Raw genomic sequence first — 14,719 nt, forward strand, 5'->3', positions numbered from 1 at the left:
TGTCAAACACAGCAGATGGTGTTATTACTGAGAATAGTGAACAATTATTGGGTAACATAACTTCATGGTGTAGTGCCAACTCACTTTTATTTATTGCTGAAAATACATAGGTTATGAAGTTCAGAAAAACATTTCCAATCTATCTGTAAAGCTGGATTTATAGTTTAAGTAACGCAACGTAAGACGTACCGTAACGTAATCGTTAACGCAAAAAAACAAATATTCGTTTCATAGATGACGCACCGCAACGCAAAACAGTAGCATCCGCATGCGCATTCACTCTGTCAAATCCTGTTGTGTGTCAAATACAGAGAGATTTGTTTTGTAAGTTTCAAAATGTTTGTCAATAATTATCTTTTATTATACACCTGTTTATTATTATTGGCAAGTGCGCTGATCAAAAAGAAAAAAGGAAATCTAGGAAATTTAAAACAAAACCTTTAAATGTAGACAGAAGAATTCGCGGATTCTACACAACAACATTTTTGCAAATGAAAAATGATCCAGAACAATTTTTTAAATATACAAGAATGAGTGTTCCACTTTTTGAACGTTTGTTCGCACAAATTGTTCCAAAAATCCGGAAACGAACAATTTCTGACAGAATTACCCCAAAGGAAAAACTAGAGATTACCCTTCAGTAAGGTATTGTCTCTAACCAAATTATTTTTAAAATTTCTATTGGATTTATCATAGAGGTGTGGAAAGGATTGAACCAATGTTAATAACAAATCATAATCTACTTTTAGAAATATTAATTTAGAAAAGAAGATATATTTCATACATTTTTAAAATTTACCCATGTTTATAATAATACAATATCCTCGACAGCAAAAACCGTAAAATATTTTAAATAATAAACAAACTAACCACAAAATCGAAAACTAACATCTGATACATGACTGTCAATTGTTGAAAACAGAAATTTCGTGCTTTGATTGGTTGTCCGTAAGGAATACTTCCGCAAGAGATGAAACATGACCATCTCTTACGTTACGGATACGTTGTTGCGTTTGCGGAGTAGCATTTATAAATGACAGCATGTTAATCTGAACCTTTATGTTTTTACGGTACGGTGGGCGTTAGCGGTACGGTTGCGTTACTTAAACTATAAATCAGCCTTAAGTGTTGTCAACAAAAAATTAAGTTGCATTGATAAATCAGAATTTTTAGGCATCACAATGTATACTATCTTTGTTTTATGGTGAGTAATTACTCATGTTATATCATGCTTGTGGCTTCCAGAATACGTTTTGGTATCCTTTCTGAGGTGCACCCAAACTAGCACAAAAGGTTTTCTCTCTACAAAAAAGATCTTGGGGATCATTACTAGGGAACCTAGTTCAAACTCATGCAGGAATAGTAGGTTTATTTGTTTAAGAAATATGTATTTATGTATTGAAAAATTGAAACGGTTTTATCTAGAATGAGAATATTCACAACATTGAAACAAGACAAAATAAAGAACGTTATATTCCAGGAATTCCTGTGAAGTAGTACTGCAAATATTTTTATGTATATGTGTGTGTTGTCTGTAAATATATATGTATATATATATATATATATATATATATATATATATATATATATATATATATATATATACACATCGGAAAAGTCTAGGGATATTTTTATAACATACTAAATATCATAAAAATAAATGCATGAGGTCGTTTAATTTCGATTAAATTGGTATACTCGACCACCCTGTAGATTTCTATGGGTTGAACAAAGCCTGCAAAAACGGTAACTAATCTTTTATCAAGTTTTTTACAAACTGTAGGTTTTCGGCTAAAATGAATAATCTGAAAGTGTCGAGTTTGTACATTCTACGCAGTTCTTGCTCAGCAATTAAACTGGAAATATTGTGCTTTAACATGGAATGCCATCACTTACCATTGGCTGAGATGAATAGAGCTGTAGGGCTTCTTCAAGGTGGCATGCGACAAAATGATGTAGCTCTTCGTTTGGGGGTCTCCCAAAGTGTTATCAGTCGATTGTGACGGCGTTTCCGTGAAACTGGCAGTCCAGCCGAACAACATCCAGGACGAGGACGCGCTACAACTGCAGTTCAAGACCGATTTTTGGTCTTAACCGCAAGAAGACAACCGACAATCACAACACCTGAGTTGGTTAACGCGTTGCAGCAGACGCACCAGGTAACCATTGGTCGTGATACTGTCAGAAATCGACTGCATGAAGCAGATCTCCACAACAGAAGGCCACTTAGATGTCCACCTTTGTCGAGAGGCAATCGCGGTAGAAGATTAGAGTGGTGTCAAGAACATCAAAACTGGGATGCAAATGATTGGACCACAGTTTTGTTTACAGACGAATCCAGATTTGGATTTCATCCAGATTCTCGTCGAGTAAGACTGTGGAAACGACCTGGAAATAATGAACGTTTGAGACACGTCCAGGAAGTCCACACATACAGAGGTGGTACAGTAATGCTATGGGGCGAAATCATGATCGGCGGCAGAACCGATCTCGTTTTTCCAAATCGCTCCCTCACAGCTCGACAGTACCTCGACACCATTCTTCTACCTATCGTCCGTCCGTTTGCTGGTGCTGTTGGTGAAAACTTCCACCTAATGCATGATAATGCTCGTCCACATGTCGCGCGTCTAGTGACTGACTGGCTCACCAACGAAGGAGTTGATGTATTGCCATGGCCAGCACAATCACCGGACCTGAATCCCATCGAGCATGTGTGGGACATGCTTCAACGAAGAATTACTCCGCATATGGGGAACATTCACACAACGTTTCAATTGAGAGAGCTTTTAATCGCTGAATGGGCAAATGTACCTCAACAAGACATTGACAATCTCATTTTGTCGATGCACGATAGATGTAGGGCCGTAATAAACCAGCGTGAAGGCCATACTTTGTACTGATTCCAATTTTTTTTGTATTATGATTTTTTTTCGGGGTGCCAAAGAAGAGCCATATTTTTTTTAGTTTTGCTTATATGCGCACTCAGTATTTTTGACCATTTGATAAATTTTGTTGTAAGTTACATTCGTTTAATAATCACCCGTCAACTTTTTTTTTTCCCTAAAGCGATCTAAAAAAAAATATTGCCATTTTTAAAAATATCCCTAGACTTTTCCGATGTGTATATATGTATATATATTTACAGATATATATTTACAGTTTGTGTCTGAAAGTTACTTTTTTGCATGATCTATATACATATTTTGAAGTTAATTTTGAAATGAATTGCTTTCTTTCTTTGAAAGATTCTCTTAATTTTTTGTTCAACGATGGAAACATTTCTTTCCTAAAATATATTTTAATTTTAAATTGAAATATATATTTCAATTTAAAATTCTATTATTATGTATAATGCTATATTATAAAACATGTATCTGTAACCTATGTTATGCATATAGCATTCTTGGGTCCAATGTGGATTTTTATCAGTCAATTAACGGGAGTTCTGCCGATTAAAATTCCCGTTCATATCAAACGTTGTCTTGACTGAAAATAGAATGTATATCTATAATTTTTTACAACATATATTGGCAAAATTCAGTTTTCCGTTAACAATCGTCTTCACCATCTGGTCAATACTGAAGACTTTTCAATATTCAAATCATCAGATTGATCTGCACTGCGGATATCCAGCTGCCGATGCCGTCAAAATTACGTCTTGTTGAATATTTTCTGGAACTGTCGTCTACCTTGCTTTGGTGCATCAGTAATATGTCCCAATTCTTCATATTTTCACTTTTTTCAGATTATAGTTGTATATTGTAAAATGAGTCCATGATCTGGGGTGCACTTCATCAAATAATCTGCACACCAGTGATTGAGGTAACATTATATCGCTAACACCAATCATGATTGAAATTTTAAATGAAGGCATTGATACAATACAATACATCAATACAAATTTGAACTTTCTCGTTTTCAAAAGTTTTTAAAGAAGAAGAACAAAAAACAAATAGTAAATAAAGTCGAGGGACAAAGATCATACAAAAAAGATACAATTATAATGTACTGCAAGTTTTCTCTAATATGTACCTTCATATCGTTTTTGTTTATCTATATTTGATCATAATCTTGTACATAACTTGTACTCCTGGTATTGTTGCCACCCTAAAACAAAGGCAACCAACCTTTGATACATTTTTGAATCATCACCGCAAGGTTACACTGAAAATGAGTTGGGGCTCATAAAAATGGGATGGTGCGATGCAGTTATTACTAGAAGATAACTCACCCTGTATATTAAATGATCATTTAAAAATAGTAAATATATCTATCTATGTATCAATATTTCACAGATCTTTGCCTAACTGGTTGAATCTGAAAGCCCAACAGGAGTTTCATGCTCGCAGTGAAAGGAGTAAAAGAACGTTGAAAAGAGGTCAACCATCTGAAGAAGAAAGTCCAGAGGATGTTCGGATGAGGAATAGAAGAGAAGCTGAGATTTTAGCAAGTAATCTTGGAGAAGGAGGTGTTTCAGCTGGAGAAATTCTTTCTGATATGAACTCACTCAGGGAATTAGCTCAGTTACAAGAGAGCATGGTAAGTTTCGAAGTAATAGTGTTACAACCATCTGATTAGATTTTGTTCACAACAGTAGCTATTAATAGGCCCAAAGTAAAATTTGACTCCTGTTGTAATTTAATTGATTTGTAAAATTATGTCACATTCAATTCATAACTGTTATTACTTTACAGTTCACAGCATTTGTATATATGAGTTCTAGTGAAAATTGAGTCCTTTATTGTTTTCCTTATCAAACATTCATTATCAGTGTATGCAATAGTCATAGATACATATTTTTATAGCGTTTGTATTGTTAATTTTTCTTCCTTTCTTTGGAAGTTTTCCACATTTTCTGTTTAATGGTGGAGAAATAGAATGCAAAAAAACATTATTTCAAAAAACCGATCTCTCTTAAAAATATTCCATTGTCTGGGATTAATCTAACCGTATGAATGTTTATACATACTGTCATCATGACAAGAGCAGATTTATCACTTCTGGTGATACAAAGTCGTAATGTTATGAGAGAAATAAATGCATTTTCTTGTAATGTTATCCAAAATGGTGCTGAGGAAGCTTCGAAGTACACCATGTAAGTGACATTTTATATCAATGCTTTTTCATATATCACATTATGTAGCGTACCTCTGAATGATATTTTTTCAATTCCATAGCGAATGTTTCTAGTGCAAACTTGATGGAGAAAGTGAATTTTCTATAATTCAATGTTCAAGTGAATGTAGTTGTTTCAAAAGGATTTTTTCTTTCATTTGATTATGTTTGTGTGAGAGTCAGGTTTTTTCTTTCAGTTTGTATGTGAAATAATCATCTGTGAATGCATTGCGTATATTTATAAAGAGTTTTTATTTCTTGTATAATGATGGAGAAGAAAAAAGCCAAAAAGCTGTTTTTCAATTTCAAATTTCTATCGAGTGAAGTATAAACCAAAAATCATAAAACAAGCCCATTAAAATTTTCTAAATTGATTCAGACGTCATTTGTCGTTACCTTATTCTGTCAAAATCAATTCAGTTATATTTGTTGACATATTGGTAAAATTGAGATCCTTGAATTCATATACCATCTGAACAAGGCATGTATGTATCAACATTTTATATCCTTTTTTTCAAGAGATTATTTGTGGCAATTTAAATTATCTCATGTTTATTGAACATTTTCAGTGAATAGTGCCAATCTATTTGATTGTTTATTGAGATGTTGAAGTATTATGCTGGTTCTATTTTTTGTAAACTGTGCCATTCTTGTATATTTCAATGTTACGTGAGTTCACACATATTTTATAGTATAATTTAACTGTAATGGGTTTTCCGTGAATATTTTTTTAAATATTGATCAAATGTATGAATTGGTGTTTTTTGTCTGATTTATGTATGTGTTGGTTTTTTACTGATACATTTATTTCTTATTTTCTGTGGAATTGATGTTTACAATGACTTTGATATGGTTTTAGGAATGGTTCTCTATCAGAATGTTTGAATTTGCTAGTGACTTTAGAACTGAACCATCAGGCCTCTCTCCACCGAAACAAGATATTAGCCATAATGAATCTTCCCCGCCAGTGTCTGCTGCTACCTTGCAACAGTTAACAAGTGTTGCCCAAGAATTTGATGAATTAGCAAACACGTGCCTTCTACTTCTTCATTTAGAGGTTCGAGTTCAGTGTTTTCACTACTTGTTAACCCAAACTCAAAGTAAAAAAGAAACTCATGAACCAGATCCCAAAGTGCTGGAGTTGAACAGAGTACTAGCTAGTGTTGATGAAGCTATAACATCAAGTTTACATCCAAGAAAATGCAAGGTACTTTGAATTTTTTTCTTAATCAATATCTGAATAGATATCAGACTTATAAGTGAAAATGATCAAAACTGAAAATGATCAAAAATGATTATCATATTTTCTCACAGACGACTATCTGGATTCATAGTTTGGTTGTGAAAAAAATATTTTTTCATAGCTTTCAAGCAATATTCATCAAGATATTCAATTGTATTACAAGGGTTGCCTTAATGTTTTTACAAACGAGCATTAAATGGCACTACTGAAATGCGGTAATGATAGTAAAATTAAATTTTTTATCGCTTTAGAATCAAGGGAAGCTTAGAAATTGACACAATAGTTGACATTGATTATTTTAAAAAAAGTATTCTGGGTTCCATGAAGTCATCCTTGGTCTTGCTTATGGTACATAAAATTATATGGTGATGTAGTTTTCTTTGTTTTAAAGTCTTCATTTGTTTTTGAATACATGAATACATATTTCATATATACAGTGATGTCAATTTTTATGTATGAATATACACTTTCTCAGTAAAATTATTCAACAATCCCTTCAACTCCCTGGGGTAATAGCTATTCCTGTAAAAATTTTAAATAAAACGAGGTAATGTGTGATCCCACATTTAAAAAGGGTTTCAATTATATATTATTGTTGTTTTTATTTTTATCGTTGTTTTATAATAAAAAACTTTTAGGGCATATTCAGCAATATAGCACTGTTTGATTTTTGGACTTGGATACTCAAGAAAAAAGTAATTTTATTTCATATATACAACAAACTGCCCCCGAGTCAAGTACCTGTCACAATTGAATAGTGAAAAGAGAAATGAAAATTTCTATGTTTTTTACCACTTTTAATTGTAACTAACGTTACTGCAGTTTCGTCTGAGTTTATTGTATTAGTTTGAAAATGTCCATATAGGACGAAACTGCAGTAACGTTAGTTACAATTAAAAGTGGTAAAAAACATAGAAATTTTCATTTCTATTTTCATTATGATCTCCTACCACGTAGTAACGGCTACATCCATCAACAATTGACTAGTCTATTGAACATCGAGATCATCAAAATTGTCAGAACACATTTTAAAATCAGACAGTGAACATCAAGTTGAATGGAACAAGAGGAAAATGTTTGCCCATGAACCCCAGCGGAAACGTGAAAAAATAGTGTATATTCTAATATCTGGGGAGGAGTGTATTTTGAACAACTCCTTAGAAATGGATCGTACTTGAAGATAGTGGCAAAATAACAATAGACTTATACCAGAGAATACCTTGTACTACATCGAATGTTTCAGAAGTCAATCAATAACATTGATATATTCCACATTTCCAAATTTCTTCGATGTCTGTCGAGAAAGTTGACAAATAGAAAGATTCAGTGGAGAAAAAAACTGCTTATGTACTTAAATTTTGTCCAATTCTGAAAATGGAGGCAGATTTTAGCCTCCCAAAATGTTAAGTATTGTATTATTTCTTAGCTCTTTTATTCATAGGAAAAATTATTAAATACAATCTGATAAATAGAATGTTAGGAATCACACGTTAAAAGGTAAGACCTCGTTAATCCCTAGCTCGCACAAGTTTCGACTTCTGAGGGTTGTTGTTCGTAGGGGTGCGACAGCTGGTTAACGGAAAAACAGATTTTAAACAGATTTTTTTTAAACAGAACATTTTTCTTTGTGAAGAATACTTAAGCAGTAACTTATAGGGGGAACTGAAAAGTTTACCCTTTCTACACATGTATAGAGTTTCCCATTACAATTTTCATATTTTTCAGATTGTGGAAGGTGAAAATAGCCAAAGAAAGTTGATGTAAACTGGTTCTCACAAAGAATGATTTTCGTTCAGTATTTGAATGAGGATGATCCCAATCGTAAATTAGAACTAGGGCTAGTTGGATATTCTACAGAATGTTTTAAATACCTGATTTATGACGTTTTCCTGATAATATTAACCCCACAGACATTAATAAAAACATATGGATTAGTTTTTGTTGGGCTACTCCAACTTATTTTAATGATTTAAAATACCTCAGAAATGTTGCAAAACGTCGAAAAAAAATTTTTTCAACGGTACCCATTTTTTTGCATATGATTTTGATTACATTTATCATAAATATTGTTAATAGCATTAAACTTTATTTCGTTCTGTGACATCTTTAATTATTGTACAAATTAAAAATTTATTTTTTTTTTGTTACCAACGTTCGAAAATCAAAAAGTGCTAAATTACTGAATAAAGAATTGAAAGCATTTTCAAATGTGTTGTCACACGCTACCCCTTCTCATCATAATACCTGAGGAGGTGGCCTTTAATCAATATATTGTTGACACGTTACAGGGAAAAAATAATATACAATTTAAAAAACATTTTTCTGCATCATCCAAGTAGATAATTTATATGATTCAGACAATATGCCCCTCTGAAGCAAGATTTTTTTTCATATGCGCCATTGTTCATGGATGACCAATCCCAGAAACCGAATTAGCTTGAGCATAATAGATGCCTAATGCACTCCAGTTCAGACTGTCATCAAGAAGAGTTCCTATAAATTTCAACTATTATTGACTCTTGAATATTCCACATTATCAGCAACGAAACTGATGTCTTTTATCCTATTTGGTCGTTTGTAAAAGAAATATTTTTCCATGAACAGTTTTGAGTATTTTCACTTTCCACAATATGGAATTATAAAAATTGAAGTAAAGAAATTCATACAAATGTTGAAATGACAATTTTTCCGATTATGGAAGGTAAAAATACTCAAAATGGTTAATGAAAAACCATGATTTTCTCCACAAATTTGACTTTCAAATAATATTTGTTTTTTCATGCATTGAAAAATAAATTGTGACCATTGAAAGTGAAATCTGGCCAACAGCAGAAATTCATTTACCTTTGAATGTTTTGTTGTCTGATACTTTAACCAAAACTGCCAGTAAATAAAATATCTGATTTTTTTAGTATATATTTGAAGGATTAGGACATTTGATAGCCAAAATTCTAATAAGTTCTGCCCAATATATGAGTGCCATAAATGAAGGAGGAATTCAACGAATGTGTAGAAACATATTTGCTCTTCAACAAACATTAACTAATATCACCATGACTAGAGAGGTAGCACTGGACCATGCGAGACATTACTTTGAATTATTTTTTTTAACACCAGAGGTAAGTTTTTTAGTGCTATTGTCCTATTTTATCATTCAATTGGATGAAAAAAGTTCAGTGTAGTTTTTGACAAAGTATATATAGGTAAGTAATTTTTTCAATTAGGAAACATATATTAAAAAAAAAACAGAAAATAGCTTCGACACATATAAAATACTTTTCTCAATATATAAAAGATATTTTGAATAATAATCAGAACTTTCAACCGATTTTGTCTAAAAAATTAGAATTTTCAAGCTACCTCATTCATCAGAGTGACAACACTAATATAATTATATCTATCAATCCCGAATCAGAGTAACATCAACTTAAAATGTTTTTCTCTCCAGTTCGTATCTGAAAGAAACTTCTGTGTATGATCTACATATCTATTAAAATTTCAATAGTATTTATTTTATTTCTTCCTTTCATTGAAAGTTTCCTACATTTTTTACATAATGTATGAGTGTTAGGAATCACACGTTGAAAGGTAAGACCTTAGCTCGCTCAAGTTTCGAATTCTGAGGGTTGTCGTTCGTAGGGGTGCAACAGCTGGTTAACGGAAAAACAGATTTTTTTCAACAGTAGATTTCTCTCTTCCAGTGGTATAAATTCATATAGTTTCGATATTTATTTTACTTACTACTTAACAATTGTAGGAGCTCCACTACCCCACCTAAAGTGGGTCGAAAGACTCACACCTTAAATCGGTACGACCAATCAGCCTTACATCTTTCCTGTTGAAAGGACTTGAGAGGATACTGGATGGACACATCAGGAATAACCCCTGAATAACCACCATTATGCTTATCAAACCGGCAAATCGACAGATTTAGCATTAAACAACTATGTAGAGAAAATCTCCTATTCCCTTGACAACAAGGAGATTGTGGTTGTTGTATTTCTCGATATTGAAGGAGCATTTGACAATGCACTATCTAAATCTATAGGATCATCTCTGCCTATGAAAGGTATAGAATCGACCATAACTGGCTGGATCTATGCCATGCTGGTAAACACAACTGCAACTACGACTTTTCAAGGCGGAACCATTAGGTTCAGGGTCACCAGGGGCTGCCCTCAAAGTGGGTACTATGTCCCCTTCTGTAGTCGCTCTTGATGGATAGTCTGCTTGATGCCCTCGACAGAAGAAACGTAGATCTGCAAGCTTATGCAGATGACCTTGTCATCTTGGCAAGGTCCACATCAGGAAGGGTAGCTTGTAATATCCTCCAAAGCACGTTGAACGTTGTTCATAGTTGGTGCCTGAGGGAGCAGATGTCTGTCAACTCCAGCAAAACTGTGATAATCCCGTTCACCAGGAGGAGAAAATTGAACGATCTAACGCCACTTTCCTTCAATGGTGAGGTCATTCCATTTGGAACAGAGGTGAAATATCTTGGCATTGTCCATGATAAACAACTCACCTGGAACGCTCACTTGGAAAAAGTTGTACACAAAGCCAGACTGTCCTATGGACATGGGGATTTGTGGTAAAACTTGGGGTCTAGGTCCCGAACAAATCCATTGGATTTATGTGATGATTGAAAGACCAATGATCACTTATGGTGCAATTGCCTGGTGGCCGAAGGCTTTGCAGAAAACGACCCAGGCGAAGCTCTATGGCTTACAGAGACAGGCTTGTCTGGCCATCAGTGGTGCCATCAGTACCACTCCGTCAGCGGCCATGGAGATCCTTCTAGATCTACCTCCTCACCACATTTTTCTGGAAAGAGAGGCTAGATAGACTGCATATAGACTTGTGCACATTGCCAATTGCACAAATCAATTTAATGCAGAGTGCAACACACTTTTCGTTGACATTGGAAGTCACAGCATTCTGGAAATGACCTCTGACTTTATGCCTCCAACTGTCAACTACGAACTGCCTTATAAAGTACTGTTCCCGTATTAGGAATCACACGTTAAAAGGTAAGACCTCGTTAATCCTTAGCTAGTACAAGTTTCGACTTCTGAGGGTTGTCGTTCGTAGGGATGCGACAGCTGGTTAACGGAAAAACAGACAGACAGACAAACAGAAAGTGCTCTGGATCCTCCGGGAGAAGGAAAAATCAAGAGCAGTTGGTTCACAGATGGATCAAAAACACCTTCTGGTTCAGGAGCAGGTGTTTTCAGTCGTAGTCCGAGGACAGAGATATCAACCTGCCTAGGAACCTGTGCGACTGTATTTCAAGCAGAAATTTACGCTATTGAATTGTGTGCGGAGAGATTGGGAGAATCCAACCTCATACACAAGTTAATAAAAATATTCTCAGGCAGTAAAGCGCCGTTGAAAGCTCTTGCTCCTACCGAGCAACGTCTAAATTGGTAGCAAATTGCCAGAAATGACTCTCCTCGATAGAAAGACTTAACAGATTGTCTCTGGTCTGGATTCCTGGCCATACTGGCCTGGAAGGCAATGAGGCTGTTGACTCCCTTGCAAAGTAGGGTGCTGCAAGCAGCTTCATCGGACCAGAATCTGTCATTGGCATCGCTTTAGGCTTTGACAAGATGATTTATGGACTACTGGCTGAATCTTCCAGGGTTGTCTCACTCCAAGGTGTTTATTCACCCTTCGAAGCTTGATACCAAACAGTTGTTCGACTACAGTAGGGATGAACTACGATGTCTAACAGGCCTTCTTACAGGTCACTGTCATTTGAATCATCATATGCAGAGACTCGGACTGTCGGAAGACAGTGTGTGTCGCCTCTGTTTAGAAAATGATAAAACAGAAGAGCACATACTTTGTGCCTGCACCGCTGGGGACCGAATCAGGTTTTTAGAGTTCAGCAGAATCACACTCTTACCATCTGACTTGAAAGACCACTCACCATACAAACTAATCGGCTTCGTTAAGAAGTTGGGTTTATTTGGTCGAGTGTGAATAGGTGTGAGCCACAATAAACCCTTGCGGGTTGCGGTGGAAGGTCGAATAGACCCACTCACTTTGGACCTAATCTAACCCCACCTGCCCTTTTGTGCACAATGAAAATTAAGTATTGCCAACTTCTATTTAACACACGCCCACCTTGAAATGAAAATTATTCTTTGTTTTCTGTGCATGTCTTTCTCATTTTGGGCTGTCCCGAACTATTTCAATTGATAGATTACATTTCTACTTTATCTAAATCTATGGTATTCCTAGCTATCTTACAAACTATACATCCTTCGTACCTGTACAATAACTTTAATTCGTGTAACTCCCAATGTGAATCCACGTAATATCTGAATCTTGTCAGTTGAATTTTTTCTTTCACTTCTGGTCCTCAATAGTATTGTTTCAGAAAACTCTGCTGTTTCTGGTTCGCTATGGTGTGGTGAACTGCTGGATCGATTTACAATATCAGTATCTTATCCCAGTCTATATTGGTATATCTACCAAATATCATATCTTCCTTCACTTCATCTAGTGAAACAACCAATGAGTGTTCTCAAATTATTAATATCCGGTTGGTTACTACGAATGTTCCCACTTGATATTGAACTGTGGGCAATTTCAAAAGCGGTGGCCATACTCCCCAGACCCGCTGGCTCATTTTGTTCCAGTGGTCCTCTACTTATGATCTGGTTAGTATGCCTTTTCCTATTCATTTCTGATCCTTGAAGTTTGCATATGTAAGTCAGTCTTCTAGTTTATTTTGTGACTACTGCTTTTTTCAGCCAGTCCATTCGATTGGGGATATAATATAGACGATGTGATATGTTTCACTTAATTTTTTGAAAGAAGATATTCCAGTTTCTTTGAAGTTAGGTATCTGCCGTTATCGGTGACTAATGTCACGAGTGATCCAAACCATGGATAACTAGGTAAATTTTCGGAATTCACTAAAAGCATCGAGTAAAGTCAAATACCTATTACTTTTGATATGCTCCGAATAGTCGGCGTGAACTCGGCTCCAAAGTATCTTCTATACCTTCCATGGTGTATATACTGCTTTCGGTGATTTAGATCCTTGTCTAGATTATGCCACCATAGGTAACTTCATGCTTAATATTTTGATTTTCCGATACCTGCGTGAAACACTTGCAAAATTGTCGATCTTAAAGTATTTGAAATGATTACTAGGTGACCCCTTGGTAGGATATCGTCTCTACACGTTATTTTGTCTTTTTGTCTATAATACAACCGGATTTTTTTTTCTATCTGTCTTCCATAACTCTATTCAACTCCTGGTCTTTAATAATTTCTTCACTCACTGCCTTTCTGTTATTGGCCATGATGTGCTACTTTTCACAACATTCAGAATTTCTCCTTTTTTTTAATATCCACCCTGTTTTTGGAGTGATCTGAAAAGATGGTACAAATCTGCTATATGAATGAATTATTTTTTTAAAGAATGTAATTATTTTCATAAACTACACCTTACAATTTGATCTTCACAAACTTCATTTTCAAAAGTATATCACGACATGTTTCACTATCACACTAGCTATTTCATGGTGAATGACATACTGAAAATTAATTCTATTATATACTCTATTTTGTATATATATATATATATATATATATATATATATATATATATATATATATATATATATATATATTTTTCAAGAACTATATTCAGATAATGCAATCATGGTTACAATAAACATTTTAAATAATAATTGAGATAGCAGCATAATCCAAAAAAAAGTTATCCAAAGCAGCACCAACATGCTGGTCTCGGAAAACTAGCTAAAAACAATATAATAATACTTTATGCAGTAAAACAAAATAATATTATCAAGATTCACTTGAGAATACATAATACAAATGTGAATAAAATAAAAACCTTAATAGTAATTAATACAGAGAATTAAATAGATTTAAGCCGTTCCTTCGTTGAGTATGTTAGTATAAAGACTCTTTATTTTATTCTTAAAGATACTGAAATTAGGGCTATCTGTTATTTCCTTGGGAAGAGAATTATAAGTTTCCATGCATAGTGTAATGGGATTATTTAAGCCAATATTAGTACGTACAGATTCTAAAAAGACATTATAATGGGTACGAGTATTGTATTTGTGGAGCTGATTAACGAAAGTGAAGTTTGTATTACATTTGACTTGTTCGTGTATAACCTTGTATGCAAATTTACCTTGTTCGATTTCTAGAACATCCTGAATAGGCAGCATCTTGGTTACACTTTATACACTGTATCTTGGTTACACTCATGAAAATTATTCACACCTCTTCACTGAAAATATACCTGCTCATAAGTATCCCACTAGAACAAATGAATATATATATATATATATATATATATATATATATATA

General features: G+C 34.2%; 1 protein-coding gene across 1 annotated transcript in view; it reads left to right on the forward strand.

Moving 5' to 3' along the window:
• The window catches only part of Sec8 (exocyst complex component secretory 8), a 54,210-nt gene that overhangs the window by 34,277 nt on the left and 5,214 nt on the right, over positions 1 to 14,719 (forward strand). Inside the window, exons 13-15 of the mRNA XM_074185851.1 lie at positions 4,296 to 4,539; positions 5,975 to 6,322; positions 9,271 to 9,477. Coding sequence (XP_074041952.1) covers positions 4,296 to 4,539; positions 5,975 to 6,322; positions 9,271 to 9,477 — 799 coding nt within the window. The remainder of the gene's footprint in view (positions 1 to 4,295; positions 4,540 to 5,974; positions 6,323 to 9,270; positions 9,478 to 14,719) is intronic.

The sequence above is a fragment of the Leptinotarsa decemlineata genome, unplaced genomic scaffold (genome assembly GCF_025532065.1).
Source record: "Leptinotarsa decemlineata unplaced genomic scaffold, Ldec_3_MD MMD2_P_RNA_scaffold_2, whole genome shotgun sequence".
Lineage (NCBI taxonomy): Eukaryota > Metazoa > Arthropoda > Insecta > Coleoptera > Chrysomelidae > Leptinotarsa > Leptinotarsa decemlineata.